We start from the raw sequence: 22,242 nt of genomic DNA, 5'->3' as shown, positions 1-22,242 counted from the left end.
TATACTGACCATGATTATTATTCAATAATAAATAAATTGCAGATTTTTTTAAATATTATGATAAATTTTGGTTTGAATTGAATTGACAAGAAAACAACGATCACATTTTAATCTGTTTTGCTATTAAAAAAATTTGCCTATATAAAAAATTTTCTCTATCTTTTGAATTTGTTTCAAGAATGTTCTATGTTTATATCTATATTCCATACGTTTTTTTTATCACATATAGATTATATAGGCAAAATTTATAAACAGATTTTTTAGTTTTTCTCTAGGTAGAATAGGTTTGATAGGTTTTTTATAGGATTTATTTTTGTATAAACGGATAAAACGGTTTGATTCTTTGTGACATATATTTTTTTTATTTAAATTTTTAAACTATCAATTATTTTATATATTCATGATGGTGAAAATATAAAATATTGATAAGAAGTAGTATTTTTTATTTCCAAATTTAATCTTTTATTTGATTATACCTATATTGTGACATTGCGTTTTAAAAATATAATTCTAATTATTTACATAGATCTCATACTGATTGCTAGAATAATATTAGAATTAAATTTAGAAAAAAAAATCGAATTAAAATTAAATTTCTTTTACTAAATTAAACAATTTTTATAACAAAAGTTTTTCTTACATATTTTTAATAATTAAAGAAATAATATTATATGTACATATAAATTTAAATCAGATATGTTAAAAGATGTAGAAAATGTTCTAATTTTTTTTTTTTTTCAAAGTCAACATTTCACATTATTATAATATGTGATATAAAGTCCTATAAAATTTCTATTTTTAAAACGTTTATTTTATATTTTATCTGTGATAAAATTTTTTCAATTTTATTATTTGTGCCGTAACAACAGATGGTAATACTATTCATAATTAACAATATAATCGACTGCTGATATGTTCTCTTGGCTACCAATGGTCAATATATTATTAGAAAGGTATCCTTGTATAACATTTTTAATCGATTCTTTGAGGTACAGAAAAATAATTTAAATAATAATCTAAATCTTAAGTTAATAAAATAGAGACATAAAATTAATCTAATATACATTAGTGAAAGTTTAAAAAAAGTGCTCTCCTATAAAAAATTTTGAGAAAATATTTGTAATGTGTTTGAACTTATGCAACGAATTTATTATCAAATGAATAAATGCAACGAACGCTATACAAAAGTAGGGTTGTCATATACAGAGCGTCAAGATAAGCGTGACTGAAATTTCTACATTTAACGTTTACATAACGTGCACCATTTGTTGGAACCGACAATATTTTTGTACAATATTTATTTTTTAATCTATAATCTATTGATTGTAACGATTGTTATAAATCAATGCAACGATTTGTATATGTACTAAAGCTACCAAGCTAATTCGAAAAACAATACATTTATCCTTGCATTCTCAACAGGCATTCGTGTCCACTCATAACATTATACTTTAAAGTCAAATGAAAATATTATATTTATTTGAATTGGAAGCACATATAGTAGGAAAAGAAAGAGAGAAAGGAATTAATTCTAACAATATAGCAAGCCAATCAGTATATGTGCTTTCAACCCATCCGTTTTCGTCGATTTTCTACGGCGATTCTTAATAACATTATTTCTTTGTTATTACACATAAGGTACCTACATACATATCCTTCTTTCGTATTTCGAAAGATGATTTATCAGTGCCATTTTTGTACACGACCGTGAAAAAAACTTGCGTACATGGCACTAAGCAATATTATAGAACACGGATTTAGTTATCTTAAGCATATAAAAATAAATTATAATAATAATCATATATCTCTGAACTTATACATGTACAATGAATACTAAATTATGCGTACGTATATATATATAATATATATAATAGATATATAAATATATTTTAAAGTACAATATCCCTTATAGTTACTCTTGATTTAGAGTACAATTAAAATGCTCTTTTTTTTTTTTTTTTTTTTTTTAGTAATACATACCAGAACATCTAGGAGAATTATATCTAATGCATAACTATGCTGCATAATCTGAAAGTATTTTTTTATAGATACAGAATGCCCACAATTAAATTTTGACAAATTTTTATAAAAAAACAATATACTGATACAAAAAATACTTTTGTTTGTCACATTTTATTAAACATGAATCATAATATAATTTTCTTTTTCATATCATTTCCAAATCTTTGATTGCTCGAACAATCAACAAGCAGCAGTAAAAAATTTAGCTAACAAGTTTTTGCAAATATTATTCTGCTAGGGAACATATTAATTATTTATCTCTTGCTTAAAATAAATATAACTAGTATATTATTTTAAAAAATATATTACACCAGCAATATACAGTTCTCCTAGACATTCTTGTTTCACTAAACCCACCATTGCATTTGCTGGTGTACGCTTTGGCTGCAGCAAATTACCTGCGCATATAAAATTGATATGTTATTAATCAATATCTTAATACTTTTCAATGCATAAATCAAAATAATTGTATATAAGAAATATACCTATAGTTTAAGGAGTTCGGTAAATTACAGACTTGTAAAGGCACAGGACGAAACGACTAGGAATAATGTTGCAATGGCTAAAGCAGGTTGAGATACACCCGCTGACGGTCCTCTAACTAGAAACGCATTAAACATTCATAAGAGATATGCTCATTTACAAACAGATGCTCTATTGCACAATGTATTACGATATTTACCATTCTCAGCTTGCTCATCTGCGTATTCTGTAAAGCAATTGAGAAGAGAAATGTAATAAATCAACAACCAACATTCGTTATATAATGATTGATTTCAAAATATATCATCTTCGTACCTCCTACAAATGTATGTGGCTTCGAGGGTAAAGACCACCCAAACTCGTTTCTAGCCATAACGATTGCTTCGTACGATCCAGGTTGAAGTCCTTCAATCGTATGTTCGACAATGAATTGATTTCCTCTACCATTCGTTACCGTAGGCTTCACAATAGTCCATTCAGGATCTTCTTTACGACGATATTGCAGCTATATCACAAATTAATTTATTTTAATCGTGATAATGATAGATATAAGAAGAAAATAAGATACTGATAAAAAAATATAATTACTTTATATTCAATAATGGGCGAATAGCTCTCCAAGTGCCATTTTAAAATTAACCCTGATGCGGTCTTTGTCATCTCACTACCAGAAATAATCGCTTGAGAAGGAAGACCTGCAAAGATTTGATATAATTAAAACAAAATTCTCAGTAGTTTCATTTTATTTTATTCTAAATGAAAAGAAAATTACCGGTAAGGGAAATAGTTTTCTCCGTCCGTCCCACTTTGTTCTCCGCCACGCACGTATAATCAGCAAAGTCTTCGAGTTGAGTGTGCAAAATATCAAGAAAATATCGAGTTTTGTTTCCCTTAAGCTCTATACTATTTTTCTTCGGTAATATTCTCTTGTGATCCTTGAACCACGTTACGTTAGCATGCGGATGAGCATGCACGATACACGATAACCGCGATTCTACTCCAAGCCCGGTATGCATCCATTTCCCCTTTGTCTCTATTTCTGGAGCGTCTATGAAAACAAATAAACGTTTTTTTTTTTTTTTTTTTATGTTTGATTTATTCGTTGAAGCAAATATTTAAATATAGAATAGTAGGTCATCCGGCAACGAGTGCCTTTAATTCTTACAATTGACAATGACGTTAATAGCTTCTACAGGTGGAGACTCCATCCCATTCTCGGCCAAACATTGATAATGGCCACCATCGTGTCTATTAATATTCATGATAGTGATACGATTACCGTATACGAGTATATTATTACGAACTCTTTCGTTCTGTAACAAGAAAGAATGAAACGTGAAAATCAACGGATATCTCTATGAACATGACAACAAACATTTTTTTGTTCCTCGAACAAAAATTTTTATCTAAATACAATTTTCGCTTTCCCTTAATTAAACATTCCAATGTAACTTTTCTACTCGCACTTTCATTCCTCTGTAAATATGTACGCAATATAGTAATATAAATAGAAACTTCAACTTACCTCGTGGTACCACTTTATTTCAGGTGTCGGTTGTATCCTCGTCTCGCAACCGAGGGTGACGTTATCACCAACGTTTACTTCCACCCTTTTACCAGGGATTACACGTATCTCCGATTGTTTATGATGAGTCGACGGCGGTACCTGAGGCCTTTCAGAAGCGGCGTTTTCCATTCGTTGCGTGGCCGTAGGTGAAACTTGAGGCCTTTCTGAAGTAACATCCTGAACTCTCTGCGGAACCTGAGAAACGACCTGCACTCTGTGCTTGATCGTGATAGTTTTTTTAGGATGCATGATGCTGCACTCGTAATCGTCGGAAGTGTCTTTGACGTTTGCATCGTGTATCACCAACGTGTTGTTCGGTAATATGATAATCCTGTCTCCTTCCGGATACATGAAATTGTCGTCTTTCTTCCAGGTGACCGCAAAATTGTCTGAAACATTTCGAACGTGTCCATCAACAATTTGAAGAAATAATAATTGGAGGAATCGCGTCATATCGTATTACACGAACCTGCATTTTTCACGAGGCAATGCAGGTATATCGTGCTTCCGTTCCTCATTCGTATACTCTCGGGCCTGGATATGATTTGCGGTTCCTCCACGGCGCTGGCCGTGTCATCGTCCACGGCGCTCGCGGTATCGTTCACGTCATCCGCGAGATCATCGGTGTCGTCGTTGTTGTCATCGTCGATGTATTCGGACGGTATATCGTCTTCGGCTATGTAATCGGCGCTCTCCGAACCCTTTGCCGGTTTGCACCAAACTGTAAATAAATAAAATCGAAATATAATGCATTTATCATAGAGCTAGATTATTACGTGGAAAATGGATACTACGATAAACTGGATTCGTACGAATTATCGTAACAACGAAGCAAGATATCGATGTTAAAAAAATGATCGCTTGAATCGTGCCATTCTTCTAGAATGACTTGTGATGGAAACTTTCCAATGGAAAAGATCGGCCAATCGTTAAAAATCCACGCGACGATAACAACGATTTCAAATAAATCAAATCAATAATTCTCCTGTTCTCGTGGATAGAACGGATCTATTGTTATATAGAGTATACTGATCTCTACAACAGATGTTTCTCAAAGGAAACAAACCCAAGATTTATATCTCTCGAAGAGGCCTCGGGCAAACGATCGAGAAGAAGGACGCGGCGGTTGAAATTAGATTTCTGGTGCACGATACGCGCGTTTTAATTTCAGGACAGCGTATGTAAGCGCACCGTTTTCTAATAATACGCGCGCCACCCTTACTCCCGTCCATATCTTTCCTAACAATGCCTCTTCCCTACTTATTCGCGTGTGACTTAGGCGAGTTGGGGCACGGTTAATCGAATAAAGAAACGGGCGAAACGAGAGGTCTACGTTCTCGAGCCGAGCTCTTCGTGTCTACGCCCAGTTCACCCCATTTTCGAACCTATGCTCCGTCCGTCCATCGGTCACGTTCGATTTTTTTCACCAGAAAACCACCACGCCCTTATTAGTGGTAAAATAGATCCGCGATGAAGATTAACAGAACGGCTCGATTCTATTTCAAACGTATTTCTATACCTTCTTTTCATTCGAGCACAGGTTGGGTAAAAAAGTCAGATGACCCACTTCCGGTTAAGCGCTTCATCACGCTCGCGTGAACTCGCGTTGTCAATACACGCTCGCGAGATCTCGCGGTATCCTTTATTACAGCCTTCGTGAATTTATTCGAGGACTGGGCTAGATCTGGGAAAGATCTCTTTTCAGAATTTAGACCGTTCGTGAACGCCTCCTCGATAAGATTTGACTAGATTCGCGGATTTCAAAAAGAAAGATTTTGAAAGATTTTTAAAATATAATTTGAACGAGAGATTGGAATGGAAATTTTAAATTTTTCTGGTGAATAAGATCGTGAGAGTATCGTGGATAATGTATGCATATATAATTGATTCGGTAAGGTGGAAATATGATATTGAGCGAAATGATTGGATTATTCGTAATAATAATCGCGATTAGATCAAGAAAGAATCCAGGTTAATGGCTGACCACCTCGTGCACGCAGTTCGGCTTCCACTTGGCTCGTTACCCCACGACGTAGAGTAGTCGGTATCCCTTGGTAACGACCTAAAAAAGACGCCACGGTGTCCCATTGCTCAATTTATTCTCACCATGGATGCTTCCTTTCCTTCCCTTTCTATCGATTCTCGATGGCGAAACGAGAATCAAACTGTCGACGTGTTTCGAAAATCGAGGAAAAATGGAAAATCTTGGATTATTAAAATTAATAACGATCGTCACGCTGTATCTCTCTATTTCAAGTACAAGTTCTAAATTATTTTTTTTTTTTTTTTTTTGGAAGAAATTAAACTTTGCACTTTGTCATTCGACACGAACACGATCGCGATTAAACGCCGATGCAAGAAACTTGGAGGAAGGCGAACGACTTTAAATCTTTTCGTGGAGAAAATTTACGACTGTCCTTCGCGATAATATTGAATTCTAAATCTTCCTCCTCCCTCGAATTTCGCTACGAACGACAAGGAAACGGACAAAGGAAAGGACATCTCGGTGACGATCTGGACATCGGCGTTCAAGGTGAAAGAGACTGCAATACGCAATGCATCATAAACCAGGCATTCGAGAAAACGCAATAAAACGTGATACATCTCCGTCAATTCGTCGCACACGATTTGCGGAAGGGGAAAAAAATCTCGAGAATCTGCTATTTCCCTCTCCCTGTTCGTCCTACCTTTTTCTCCTTTGTTCTCTATTAGAAATTCGAGCGACGATTTCGCGGCAAACGCGAAACAATATAACGGACGTGCTTGAAAACCGCAAAACCGTTTTGCATTAGACGCACGCGTAACAAAACGATGATGTCATCCCCGACATGTCCAAAAAAAGGACCTGCCTCGTGCTCGCGATCCATCCTAACAGTACACGTCATCCACGTCCCCCGTTCGCCCTTACGTGACCGCACCACTTTTCTTACGTGTCTTCGACCGAGCTCGTCCGTGCCTCCCGTCACCCCCTCACAAATCAAAAGGATAGGGACTGTAAATTGAGAGCGGCCGGTGAGATCGGCCAGAACCGCATCGACTGATCGATGCGGCCTGCAAAATGTCAGGGTGTCGTTGCAGAGTGCAATTACGTTACCGCCCCGATGAGAGCACACCTGCTAGGCAAATTTATGCATCCTTTCCAACGCTTTATCGTGAATTTTTATAATCGTCGATTCGTAGAAGAATCGGATGAAACTCGACTTGGATTCGACGGATCGAATCTTTCGTAAGCGAACAATATCGAAAGGATTATTTGATTATTTATCGATTTCTCGATCATCGTTTTTCTTCTTTATATCTTTCCTATATTATTTTATAATCGTCGATTCGTAGAAAAATCGGATGAAACTCGACTTGAATTCGACGGATCGAATCTTTCTTCCGTCAGCGAACAATATCGAAAGGATTATTTGATTATTTATCGATTTCTCGATCATCGTTTTTCTTCTTTATATCTTTCCTATATTATTTTATAATCGTCGATTCGTAGAAAAATCGGATGAAACTCGACTTGAATTCGACGGATCGAATCTTTCTTCCGTCAGCGAACAATATCGAAAGGATTATTTGATTATTTATCGATTTCTCGATCATCGTTTTTCTTCTTTATATCTTTCCTATATTATTTTATAATCGTCGATTCGTAGAAAAATCGGATGAAACTCGACTTGATTCGACGGATCGAATCTTTCGTAAGCGAACAATATCGAAAGGATTATTTGATTATTTATCGATTTCTCGTATCGATCATCGTTTTTTTTTTTATATCTTTTGTATATACGTTGATTTAGATATATAGCGAAGAGATGTGGGTGCAACGGGTATATAATAATTGCAAAAACCGGCTCCTCCGTTACGTTTGTTCAGATGCTAGCCATTTAATGGTGAGACGAACGCTCGTTTCCAGGAAAAGAAAAGCGAGGGGATCGGTGCACGCGAGGAGGAGCACCGGCGTTGATCTAAATTGGAATTATGAGCGGTCGGCTTTAGCAATCGGGATATTGGTTCGAAAATGTCAATGCGTGCTCGTTCTCGTCTTGTGTCCTCTGCCAATATATTGTTTCTGCGAAATAGAGTTTGGTCGAGCTTAAATTTAGACTCGATGAATAATCGTGGAAAATCCGGTCAGACACCTACGTTGTAAAAGAGTCGTCATCCGAGATTTGGTCGAACGTTCGCATAGATTCACGTACAGTTTACGTTTCAACAAGGTATGCGATGAAGCAAGCATAAAGTTCTCGATCATTATTTTCGAGATTTCGATGCGTATAAATCACATCTGGGAATTTTTTTTTTTTTTTTTTTTATATATCTCGATGTTTCGTCATCGGCTCTCGATGTTTAACTATGCGACCGGTAATTCCAGTTCAGATATCTCGAAATGATTTCTTACATTACGTATCAGATCTAAAGACTCGATTTTTTTTTTTTTTTTTTAAGAATTTTATGAAAAAACATTTCCGTGCGAATTCACTTTTTAATTAATTACGTCGCGAATTCAATTATTCCTGATCTTAAAATTTATTTGCTTATAGTGTTATTGAATTAATTTATAATTTCCCAAGAGGAAGCGATCGTATATCAATCCAATTAAAAGAACAAGTGTGACATCTATCTTCTGAGAGGATAAATATGTACAATAACATCCGATAGGAATTTTATTAGACTCTAATATTTAAAAAAAATATATATATATATATATTAAATTTATTCTGTGAAAAAGCTAATTGCAATACCGACGCAACACTCGACAAGGATAAGCACTATAATTCCTATTAGATACCGCTACACCCGGAAGTCTCGAACAGTAACAACCGAGACTTTATGTCTGGTCATATGGAACGCCAAGTGTAAGTACTTACGTGTATCTATGCGGCTATGAATGCCCGATTAGAACGCACATGACTTTCTTCTTCGATTAAATCTTACACGATGACTAACAACTGTATAAATCCCAGCGGCGTGTGGTGGAAATTCCTGATCCTGATATAAAATCTCGGCCAAAGGAACACATCTCATAACCGTTTTCCACTTATCTCTTTATCGATCGCGCCTTCCTCCCCCGTAGAAATGCGCTTCTTCTGTGTTTCTCTTCGTGTTCCCTTCCCTCCCTCGCGAAAGTAGAGATCGTAGCAGTTTGGAGTGGGTAGAAATGTAGTCGTGGCGCGAGTTCCCATGCTCAATTATCAACGTTTTTAACAAAGCAAACACACCATCGTTCCGCTCAATTATCGCAATAATGTTGAAGGAAAAAAAGAAAAATATTTCCATTTCGCTCGACACCACGTAGCGTTAATTGTTCCTTCGCGTGACAGGAGGCGAGGCAAGGAATACAATTATCAAAGTCGAATCGTTGTTAGAAATCGTCGAAGGAAGCGGTCAATTTTCCGATTTACAACCGTCGTGGATACAACCGTCAACGATTAGATGCGCCAGCAGGAAGTCCGGATTTGCAGAGATTCTCAAACGAAGGAAAAGGGAGAGAGAGAGAGCACCGCGAGGCGATCGGAAAGATCGGCGAGATGTTAACATTCAGAATTTATTCCTCGAAGGCTGAATAAGTTGACAGTGTGTTGGATGGATCACGAATGTTGAATGGGATGACGTCACCTCTCGCATTCCCTCACGCCTTAATGGTTATTATTGCTAAGAGGTACGCACTCTTATTCCGAGAGGGAACCTTCTCGTTTCACTCGTCGTATGCCGCGACGAACACGTGTGCGTCTGTAAACATCGGGCCCGCGCATTCGTGGGTGCGTGTAAAATACCACGAAAGGAGGTTGGAATCACGCGTGTCCACGTATTTGTACGATTTGTATTTGCGCGCGCGTGTCGTTGGAATGTTGCAGTAAGACATGCACCACGAGCTTGTGTCGGGGCGTGGGTAATAAAACGGGGAGTGCCATTGGCCGAATTGACCCGTGTTAGCACCCAACCTTAACGTACACCACCGCGGACCTCCTCCTCTGAAAAGTTCTCGCCGTTCGTTTCGCTTTCGCGAAACCGTAAATAAACCGAAGACCGTGTTCTCGAGCTTGAACCGTACCACCGGTTTCTTCTTCTTCTTGTTGTTGCATCGCCGTATACGATGAATCGCGAAAATCTTTAACTACGAGGAGGATTCGAACGAAACGCTACAACGATTCGAAAGCGGTTCGACGAGTTTGCAGTCGCGATCGATTAACCTTGGCACGCGGCGAGAAACAACGCTTTCCAACCTATCCTTGCCTCGAGAGGATGAGATGGATTAATCATTCGCATCAGGTTTAATGAAATTATCTTTTAATTAAACGCATTTTCAAAGAATTTTTTATTTTTCATCAGCCCGATTGCGTGCAATTTCACGAGCGAGGACATCTCGACAATTAATCATAACATCGTCCCATCTAACAATAGCGTTCGAGGGTGGATTCTTCCAACTCGATCGGACCTAACGTCTAGTTTCTCACGGCGTCGTATTTCTTTTTCCTCCTCCTCGGACCTAATGAATTACGTCACGCGTCGAAACGAGGAGGAAGAGCACGACTACTCCTCGTCACCTTCGACGTGGTCGCCTCGCCGCGGGGGAAGCCTGGTTGCGCAACCGGGCCGAATCGACGACGAGAGGAAATTCTGGCCGATTCGAAATAATCCGTGGATTGCAGCCGGTTCTCACCACGCGAAAATAACTGTGCGCGGCTGTGCAAGGGATATATAACGCGCGGCGAAATAGCAAAAGGGAGCGAGACACCGCCGCGTTGCTGGCAAGCTGCCAAACGGGAAGATAACATAGGATCACGCAGATGCTCGCGCCTCTTTCTCCCCGGTTCGGGGAGAAGCGAGAGTTTAAACGGCTCGCTCGGTGTGTGACCGAGGAGCGGAATGGAGCGGGGGAGGAGGAGAACGGAACCACGAAGAGAAGACTCGGCGCGGCTACGCCCGGATTTTTTACCCGTGTCCCTAAAGCCGCCTGATTTAGACCGCAGCTCGTTCAAGGAGGAAAGATCCTCCTCCTCGTCTTTGCCCTCTCCAGGAACCTACCACGTTGCTCTCTGCTCCGATTTCGCTTCTACGCGTTCTGGGGATTGCATAGGCTAAAGAAATAATTTACACGGACCGTCTAAAGATAAATTCCGCGGGAATAGGCCACACGAATTCTTTCCGCCTGGCGGGATTTAATATTTAGGTGAGAGTTGCGTGGTGGGAAGCGTCGAAGGACGTTAGAGAGGTATTGTTTTTATATATGTATGTATTTTTAAGGATTTAATTAAAGTGGAGATTGAGGTCGGGGAAAAAGAGAGAATCGAGATGGAATAATATTGTGAATAATTATAAATGAAATTTGGCGGGTTAGACGTTATTAGGTGCCAATAAATTTTGTTGCGTGAAAAAAGTGACAAGTTTGGCAATAAGACAAGTGGAATGATGAATATTTTCATTATTCCCGATATCTCTTCCAAGAGATTATTTTTCTTAACAAAATTCTGTGTATATTTCCAATACATTGACCTTCCAATGAAACTGGAACAATCTTGAAAATATACAAAATTGTATATTTTGCGTAAAAGAAAAAAAAAAAAAAAGAGTTAAATACTCGAGGTCAAAGTCATTTTTGAATGGAAAAATGATGAATATTTTCATTATTCCCGATATTTCTTCTCTAAGATTATTTTTGTTAACAAAATTCTGTGTATATTTCTAATACACGTTGACCTTCCAATGAAACTGGAACAATCTTGAAAATATACAAAATTGCATATTTTGCATTATGGAAGAAGAACAGCGTTGAGTATATATCAGGCTCGAGGTCAAAGTCATTGACAGTTTCGAGTGAAAAAAATGAATCACGATTTTTTTTTTTCTAAACGGTCTAAACCAAACAAACCTTTCCCGACACAATTATTTGTATCAGTGCAAGCAACTGAGATACCAAAGAATCCAGAAGATAACAGAAACACATGTACGGTAGATAACGAGTACAAGTAATACAGAAATTTGTCGAATGAGAAATTCGATGTTACGTAATGCTTGTTTCTTCTTAGGAATATTTTATTTCATTTTGAAACGAACGTATACACGCGTCGTATAGAAGAAATTATTAAGAGAAAAGAAACGTAATAAAATGTTGGAGAGAAAGAGGCTTTCGCGATGCATTCTCTTGATCAAGCGTAAAAAGTTTCTTAATAACTTAAAACTTCTCGCGGTTCTCAAAGCCTTCGGTATGCCAGCAAGCAGGATGTGGTAATTATTTGCTGTCCGCGTACTCATCTTGCGTTAGTAGGCGAATGTCAACAGTTTATCACTCTTTATATAAACGGTGTGACTACCTTGCTTGTGCGGCGTGATGAACATGGGAGAATTTCAATCGAAATTTACATTTAGTCGAAGAGTATTAAGAAGAGGTTGTCGTTCAACCTTCGTACTTTCATTTTTCTAGCACTTTGAATTAAATTGAAAATCCTAAAACTAGATCTCGTTACGAATTTCATGGATGGATTTTTAATTTCGATAGAAAAAAAAATTTCATCTCTCGCGTGCAATTTTAAATTTTAATTCACGTCGAAACAAACTTTCCATCGATTTAGCGTACAATTTACTTGATTGAACGAAAAAGTAAAAGAAATAAATTTTCTGTTGACAGACAATATTAATTCCATTAACGAACACGCGGAACAGAACGTCAACAAACGCACGTTTTCCATTCTCCGTTCCAAGGATTTCCGCTTTTTCCACACGCGAGCCTTTCATCATTTTAACTCCTCGATAATACTCTTTCGTAATACTATCAATTAAACGTAATTGAAGCAAGCAACAGTGCCTCCCCCCTTTATCGTCGTAACGACATTACTCCTCCCACGAAAAAGAAGCAAGATTTGGTAACGCGATATCCGCAAACACGAGAGGGAAACCAATCAAGGGTTTTCACTCGGCGACACTCGCCCTCGCGTAACAACGAACTTGAACCACGGAATCGATCGTGTAATCCGGTCACGTAGACATTTAACCCTACGCACGTTCCCCCGTTGCAGGATCTAATACTTTCCCTTGTTTGGAAACGACAGAGTTTCTAAGAAGTCTTCCTCGGCCGGAGGAGAAACTTACGCGTCTCCATCGTGAAAAAGAAGAGAAAAGAGGCGATGAGAAAAAGGAAGAAAAGTCTCCGAAGCAACCGGGCGAACCTATAAAAATCGCCATTCGTTTGATTTATACCGACAATTAGAGGAGGAGCGCAGCGTGGCCGCGGGATCCATTGTGCCTTCCACCATTCTCGATCCTCGTGATGTCGTGGATCATCCGCATTGTGCGATATATCCCCCGTGAACGAGCCGATCTTTTCTTCGTGGACACGGTTAAACAGTCGTTAAACAGTGAGTCACGATTCTCGGCCGAGTGTTATATTAAGCGGGGATAACGCGATCAACGGCGCGAAATGTTGAAGGCGTATATCGTTGCGGTGAATGCAATTAATTGGTGGTTGGTTTTCTGCTTGTCATTTTACACTTCCTGTAAATGTATAACATCGGGGAGGGACTGTCCAGTGTGATTTCTGAAAAGAAAGACGCGCACGACTGAAACTCCGTGTAATGCTCATTATTCTTCCTCTTCGTTACCATTGATACAAAGCTCGACACAAAGGACGAATCTCGAGTTATCGCGGAGCGCATCTTTCGCCTTTTTTTTCGCCACCCACGATATTGGATTGGACGCCCACTGCGATGATGGTGTCCCTAAATTCGACTTGGATGACCGCAGAATGTTTTGCGAATTTCGAAAAATCCTTTCTTTATCTCTTTTTTTCTTTTCGTTTGAAATAAACGAAAAATAAATATGTATATAAAATTCGATGGGGAAGATTACGAATTATGTATTTTCGATTATGTAAATATTGAAATATTGATCAGCATTACGGCAAGATTGTGGACAAACACGAGTGGGATGATTCCTTTGCTGTAGAAATTAGTGTCGATAATAGTCGTCGGTGTGCTTTCTCCCACGCAATATTGACAAGTCGTCGGTGGACGCGTCTCAGCTACCTGATCGAATCTCGACCACGTCTCGTGATGTCATCGTGAAATCGTCGTTTCTCTGCATCCTCCGTTATAACGAACCAGTAATTACTGTTATGTACGTATGTATGTGTAATTAGAGCAACAGGCGCATCGCGGTCTAGCATTATTCGCTTGCCTGTCTCGAACTTGGTCGCCTTTTTATATCAATCCTTCATGCAATGCACGTCGCTTCTTCAACGAGTTAATCGAGTCAATTAAAAATGTAATAGGGTTCTATTTCAAACAAACAATTTTCTATCCCGGTTTTCCAACGAATAGATTTCAACAAGATCCAATTCTATTTTAATCGAATCAATCTTCTGCACTTTCTCAAACACTTTTGAAAAAATATATCATTTTCGAGCATTCTAAATCGTCTCCCCCTCCCCCCAAAAGAGTTCAATTATATCGTGTTAAACTTGTATTATATTTCATCGTGATTCATATCTCGTCAAGATAAAGCATAAATCTCCAACTCCAATCGAACGAGCAATTGTTCGATCGAAAGAATATACACGGAACGTATATACATGGCACGGATATATTGGAAGAAAGCAGGAAGCGGCGTGACCCGGTGGTAGCGGTGATACACACACGAGCTCGAGTTTGATACATCACGACAAGCTGACTTTTCACTTCTCGCGACAGAAACGAGATGTAAATCGTGAAAAAAAGAAAAAAGAAAAAACGGCGGCCACGACTCAATAAGCTTACGGTTAGTCACGGTTGACCTACTTGCGAGTGTCTTCGGTAAATCATGAGCGAGGCACAGCAACGCTCACGGCGAAGGGAACACGGTGGATTTCCGTGAATCCTCAATGAAGCCGACGAGCCGTGACTTGTTTAGATAAGCAGTCGCGGTTCCTTGACACTGCGAATCGACGCGTGTACACCACGCCACTTAGGCGTGTCGAATATAATCCTGAACCATATTAATTGACTAGTTATCCACCTTTGACGTGACTTCTACCGATCGCCGACACCGTGGGAGATTTATTTTCACGTGTCACTCGAGATAGAGCGATGCGGCATCTGATCGTTCGGAATCGTACATCTTAACCCTTTCGCTACTACGGGCGATTATAGTCGCTCTACACAAGATACCACCGAGGTACTACGACCGATTATAGTCGTTCTGCATAAGATGTCATTACGACTGACTATAATTGCTCTGCATAAGATCTACAGGAGACTACAGTCGCTCTGCACAGGATGCCACCGAGGTACTACGGCTGACTATAATTGCTGTGCATAAGATGCCATCGAGCTATTACGGGCGATTATAGTCGTTCTGCATAAGATGTCACTACGACTGACTATAATTGCTCTGCATAAGATACTATGGCCGACTATAATTACTCTGCATAAAATGTATAGGCAACTACAGTCGCTTTGTACAGAATGCCACCGAGGTACTACGACCGATTATAGTCGTTCTGCATAAGATGTCACTACGACTGACTATAATTGCTCTGCATAAGATACTATGGCCGACTATAATTACTCTGCATAAGATCTACAGATGACTACAGTCGCTCTGCGCAGGATGCCAGCAAGGTACTACGGCTGACTATAATTGCTCTGCATAAGATGCCATCGAGGTACTACGGGCGACTATAGTCGCTCTACACAAGATGCCACCGAGATACTATGACCGATTATAGTCGTTCTGCATAAGATGTCACTGACTATAATTGCTCTGCATAAGATGCCACCAAGATACTACGGCCGACTATAATTGCTCTGCATAAAATGTATAGGCAACTACAGTCGCTTTGTACAGAATGCCACCGAGGTACTACGACTGATTATAATCGTTCTGCATAATATATCATTGAGGTACTACGGCTGACTATAATTGCCCTACATAAGATACCATTGAAGTACTGCGACTGATTATAATTGCTTTGCATAAGATGATGTCACTGAGGTACTATGGCTGACTATAATCGCTCTGCACAAGATGACGTCACCAAGGTACTACGGCTGACTATAATCGCTCTGCATAAAATGATGTCACGGAGGTACTACGGCTGACTATAATTGCTCCGTACAAAATGCTATATCGTACGATATGACGAGCGGTCGGAGTTATTGCGCGTCGAGTATCTTTTTCTGGAAATGCAGTATCGATATTTCGTTTTTATCATCAATTTTCTTTTCAATAAACACCAGTCAAAGCAATTCGGGTCGCAGCCGAGGCGTGAACGCGGCCGCTGACGATCTTTCTCGTGCACCGTGCACATTTTTGGTACGGCGGCTCGTTGAGCGGGAGTGCCGGAGAAATCGCCCGTTAATATATGAATTAACGAGGCGATCAGAATATATTTATTCAGATTCTTTCTGAATAAATATTTTTTTTAAACTTTTGCGCTCCAACGGTGACTCTCGGGCATCAGTCGGTTCGATGCGGCAATTCGAACGGCGACAATATTTATTTATGTTTGATTTTTTTTTAAATATCGCTTCGTGAATAGATTCCTAAGCTCTTTACGTATAATCTTATAAAGTGTAAAATAATATCGAAGATAAGAAAGATCAAAATACATTTTCGACGTTTATCTTGGCGATAGAAATATTATTTTCAAAGTTTCTGAGTTTCGTAAGCGTGAAATACGGTAATGAAATTAGTTCGACTAAAGTTCGAGTTTAATTTTTCGTTATTAAATAACGAAATATAAATATCTATTCATCTAAAAAATTGACGATAGAGAAAAAGAAAATAGTGATAAAAATCGCAGTAAACGAAGGTGAAAAAAGAATAATAGACGGTGAATGTGAAAACACGATTATTGGAATATTAGTTCAAGATAAATTTTTCGTTATTGAATAACGAAATTATACATAAAATATTAAAATATAAAAGTTTTATACGTTAATTTGTGCGTGAAATCATTTTAAATTAGCTAAGAAATTGACCGAACGGAAATCGTTGTTGATTTTTCGCCCGGGCGAAAAAAGGCCTCATAGTGCAAAGGGTTAAAATCATTATTTCTTAGTGTTCGCTTCGAGATATATTCGAACCGCTGATTTTCTTTCTTTTTTCTCTCTCCTTTCCTCCATAGGATTAAACGGAATGGCATTGCCGTGACAGTGATCTTTTACGATTCCCATAAATCCCGAACGGATTCTTATCGAAAGCCGCGTGACAGATTTTTTCTCTTTCTTTTTTTTTTTTTTTTTTTCCCCTCTCTTTAATTCAGGTAGCCGGCCTGTTACACGAACACTTCTCCACAAAGACTCAATCGACCAGTTTGTCGAGTTTCGTATATGGAGAGGCGAGCCTTGTCGGAGAGAAGTCGAGCTTCCCTCCAAGAACCAGGGATAAAGAGATGTGTCGTGGCCGATATCGATCGGGATCGTAAAGAGTTCCATTGACCTTTCCTCGATCCTCTCGGCGAGCCGAGAACGCTCCTGTTGAACTTGATCCTGAGGGAAACGAATCACGTGGGAATAACTCGTCGATCTTATTGATCCATTTAACTCTTTACAGCGCCGAGGCTGTTCGCTTGCCACGTTTAATTGACCGGTGGACAACACACGTTCTCGTGTCCTGTATAGATAACGGAGCTGTTACACGGACCACGAAGAAGAAACACCAGCTTCATCTATCGATTTATGATGGTGCGCATCGACATTGACCTTCTGCTACGAATCGTCACCGGTTAATCGAATGATCGTCGAAGAGGATCATTTCACGATCACTCGGACGATTCTACGTATGATCTCGTTAACGACTCGGCCGATAAAATTGAAAATCGATAGACAAAGATCGCGGAGGAATATTTTCATACATTGGTGTTTGCGATGCGTGACAACGATCGACCGGTTGGAGGAGTTTATTGGCGACCGATAACACGCTTTAAACAGTTGTGCTTTTGTTAGCCTTATAACTGCTAGTGATAACGATATTACGGCGTATTTATGTTTTTTCAAGGACAGACAGTTGATAATGCTCAGCGAACTAATTGAACAGCAATTGAATTTTTTCTTCTTTTTAGCGAATCAACTCGGCCGAACAAGATTGACCGTCCGCTCCGTTTCCTTGATTAAAAAATCTCGTTCGGTTTCTCGTCCGGAAACGAAAAGATATCCACACATATACACACCTTTTGTCCCCTTCTCTCTAGCGGGATTATTCGCCGTTATAAATCAACCCCCTGCGCGTATATTACCCCAGCGCATATATTATCCGAATGCTACAGCCGAATGCGCTTCCGCTTATGCAACCAGTTGCGCTTACGCGGCCGAACCATTGTCCCGTCGTTCGCATTTACATCTCGGGGATTCGTATCTTTCGTTCTCCGCTCATTCATCGAGACAAAAACGAATCGCATTCACCGATCGCCGTTTCCTAATATGATTACAGAGATTTACGTAACCGCGTCCTTGAATTATTAAACGAACATTCCGCCTCGTACTTTGCGATCCCTCTTGTACATGTGAATATGTATGTGTGCGTGTATTTTTTTCTTTTTTTTTTTTTTTTTGAGAAAGAATTCTGCCAAAACGCGCGTCGAAGTTGCAAACGGTGACGGGATACGTGTATATATATATATATATATATATATATTTTTTTTTAATGGTACGTTATTTTAAAGGATTTACGGGCGTCGGTCGACGTTTCGAATCGTGTCGAAGTCGTATCGCAAGATAATAAATTACTCATCTCAAGGATGATCGAAAAATAAAGAAAAGAGGAAAGAAAGAAAAGAATTGCGTAACGGGGCGAAATATCGATTTTGAAGAAAAAAAAAACGTGGATGAGATAATACAAATTATGGAAATTATTATGGAAGATATGTGAACGATGACGAAATGAAACACTTGATGCAAACACGCGATACAAAGTATAACGCGATAATAATTAACGGAGGTAGATAAGATAACCGAACGAAAAACATCGGATCAACCGAAAAGAAAAAAAAAAAAAGAAGAAGGATAATTCGATTCATTCGGCTCCAAGAATGCCGGAGCGGAAAATCGATAAATATAAACAACGATATCGATAAGCGCGAAGAAAACATTCTGTTTGTGAATTTACCTTTCCCTCTCGACTCGTCTGGATCGCGCAAATATTTATTCGATAAGATTATCGAAGAGAGCGAAGAATGAAACTTGTCGGAGAAAAAGGTACATAAGGCGACAAGGGAACGACTCTTTCCTATTGTATCCTCCTTGTTCAGATATCTTCGAGGGAGAGTCGCTCGCGCTTCCATTTAAATAATTCGTTCAACGAGCTCCTTTAATTCATCCGCTTGAAAGCTCGAATTATCGTCGTCTTCTGCGTTACAAGCCTCGAATTTGCACTTTGAACTTCAAAAACTTTTAATTTTTCCATTCCGATGCGATTCGTTCTGTAAATAATTTTTAACCCTTTCCACACTCCGTACTTGCTATTCTACTATTTTATTATTATACATATATTTACATTATCACATTGTTACCTGATTGGTAACCTTTTTAAATATATAAAAATACGAGTGGAAAGGGTTAAACGTGGAATGCTCGAGGCCATTTCCGTTCTCTTCGAATTTCGTATTGACATCTCCTCCCCCCTCTTGTATACCGTACCCGCTGTTTCGAAAACTTGGCCAGGTTCCGAGGACGGATAAGGTTTGCCATTAAAAGCGAGCAAATATTTGCCGGCCGCTTTTAAGTGCTCTTCATCATCGTATCTCGTAACACGGTGACCCGTTCAGGTAGGGGTACGGGTAAATAAGAAATGATTTCAGAAAATTCCAACGGGAGCCAGTCATCAAACTTCTCGTTCTCTCTCGTTATTCGCCTAAACCTGGCTCGCTATCGTAATCTTTGGAGAAACTTTGAAACGTACGCCAGAGAGAGGATTCATTCTGTGTAAGATCGATGGACGAAGAGGTTTTGCCGCCGTCGATATTGCGCAATTTGGCAACTTTGATGCCTCCGGATGACGCAATACGCATAGATGACGACGATCTGAAGATGCACGCGTGTGCTTGCATATAAAGGACTCGGCAGATGCGACTTCGCGATCAATTAACGTTATATTCGATTGTTATTCGTTTCTGATGATTCAAGGTTTAGATAGAGACAATTTTAATCGTCATATCGATTCGACGATTTTTATATAACGAATTAATCATAAACTACTAGGAGGCTACGATTTCACGATCCGTTGTTTCCCGTATTTTAATCAAAACGATACCAGCTTCGATTTCACAACGCGACGAAATTTTATTTCCAACCATGCGATCACCACTCGAAATGCCAAACTACCGAATCCTACGATCCTACAATCGCACGATCGCAAAGTTTCTCTCGTAATGCTTTCGTGAGAATTTCAGAGTTGGAAAAAAAAAAAAAAGGAGAAAGAAAAAATATTTTCCCCTCTCTCGTCCTGACAAACGTGACGAGAAGTCGCAGCTTCTGTGGCCACTGTTTATAACGGTGACGTAATTATTTCGATCCCACGCACGACGTGTCGTAAAGCTGCGCGAAACGTGCATGCCATGCCGGTATACACAGGGGCGACAAACGCGCGATATATCGGCTGGCCAAGCTTCGCTACGGTATCCACATAAACCATAGAGGGGAAAGTTATGCGCTCTCGGAATAGAGGGTCGCGTCATCCTGACATCCGATACGGCAAAAAACGACATCCGCAGTGCAACGTTCGGTTGCGCCGATTTAGGCTCGGATTAATCGGTCCAGAGTTGGTCGGTCGTTGATCGAGCGTGGTCGAAAAGGCCATCGAGGCGCGAGAAGCAAAAGAGCGTTCGGAGACGTTTCGCGATATCGACGGTTGAACGATCTCGTCTCGAGATTCAACGTTATGCGATTCAACGAGACGCGTCCGTTGCGAAATTTTCCTCCGAGAATGGAACAAGAATTAGCAGAGCTTGCGAAGGGAATTCAGAGAATAAGGATGCTCTGGTGTATACACCAGTGGGTTAGGATCCGAGGCAGACAGACGTTCCGTGAATCGCAACATTGTTATCTCCTCGGTTTCGTTCATTTCTCTTCCAAGATGAGTAAAAAAAACGTACGTTTTACAAAAGTGGTGAATGAAAAAGGAGAGTCTTCCTTTTAAATTTGTGAAAATTTGGATGGAAATTGAGAAACGACATCGCGACGATGAGACACGCGCGAAGACACTTATCTCAGCTCGACGATTGAATGACGCATCGCGCGATAAATAGGCAAGCCTATGAATATCGTTTATAGAACGCGATAAGGGCGTTATCGTTATATACCCTTAGTGCGTGATGTATATATACCCCCTTTTCGACCGGTTATAAATATTCATCGCGTGTAATTCATCGAATCGACTGGAATTGGTGTTCGGTTCCGTGTCTGTCGTATCTATCGTTTAATTGACACAGGCGTTAAGAATTTATGACAAAACTACTTAAGCAAACGCATGAGTCACCAATTAAACCTGTCAACGGGTCGAGGAAGTTGTTGGAGCGCGAGCTTTCGAGTGGCTCACCGACAACTTTCGTGACGAGTTTCCCTTCCTTTCGCGCGTATACACCGCCACGTGCACGCCAACTTTCCACGCGTTACGAAAATATGGAGGAGCGCGAAAATCGTGGGACAAATTGACGCGCCATCCTCCCACCTCTTCGACCCGCAAAATTGCGCGCGCAACGAAACACGTTTACGAGAGAGAGGGCAAAAGGATCTGGCATAATAACGGCCGGCTATATCTGGGATACACGGGGGGGATTTGCACGTTATTTTCGATGGTAAGTGCGCCCGGCCCGTTGTTCCGCAGGCCATCGACCCGAAAACTCGGAGGAACTAATGAACGAGACTCGTTTATTCTCTTAATAACATCGGGGTTCGCGCCGATTGTTGGAATCAAGTTCGTTCGCTCCGTTTCCATGAACGAGACTCATTGTCGGGGGATCTCCAGCCGCCACCCCATCCTTTCGAGAAATGTGAATCGAGGAAGGTATAAATAATTCGAGATTATTAGATTCATAAATCAATTCGATAGCCTTTCCAAGTTTGGAATTTGAAATTTTTCCATCTAAAGTTAATTCGTCAAAATTTCTTTTACGTTTGATTTAACACGGAATATCTTATCGGATGTGATTTGAAATTTTGGATGCTCGCTTGGATAGAATGGAGAATCGTTATTACGTTGGATCGACT

General features: G+C 39.5%; 1 protein-coding gene across 1 annotated transcript in view; it reads right to left on the bottom strand.

Moving 5' to 3' along the window:
- Positions 1–956: 956 nt before the first annotated feature.
- Positions 957–22,242, bottom strand: part of LOC100869938 (neurotrimin) — a 53,511-nt gene continuing 32,225 nt past the window's right edge. The window contains exons 2-10 of the mRNA XM_003691281.4: positions 4,542–4,793; positions 4,031–4,461; positions 3,671–3,818; positions 3,278–3,553; positions 3,094–3,200; positions 2,821–3,010; positions 2,705–2,731; positions 2,508–2,623; positions 957–2,420 (exon numbers count right to left, since the gene is read on the bottom strand). Coding sequence (XP_003691329.1) covers positions 2,532–2,623; positions 2,705–2,731; positions 2,821–3,010; positions 3,094–3,200; positions 3,278–3,553; positions 3,671–3,818; positions 4,031–4,461; positions 4,542–4,793 — 1,523 coding nt within the window. The 3' untranslated portion in view covers positions 957–2,420; positions 2,508–2,531. The remainder of the gene's footprint in view (positions 2,421–2,507; positions 2,624–2,704; positions 2,732–2,820; positions 3,011–3,093; positions 3,201–3,277; positions 3,554–3,670; positions 3,819–4,030; positions 4,462–4,541; positions 4,794–22,242) is intronic.

Source organism: Apis florea, unplaced genomic scaffold (genome assembly GCF_048593485.1).
Source record: "Apis florea isolate Af1SG1 unplaced genomic scaffold, ASM4859348v1 contig_3772_pilon, whole genome shotgun sequence".
NCBI classification, from domain to species: Eukaryota; Metazoa; Arthropoda; class Insecta; order Hymenoptera; family Apidae; genus Apis; species Apis florea.
The sequence above is the reverse complement of the archived record's forward strand: the minus strand, read 5'-3'. Positions and strand labels throughout refer to the sequence as shown.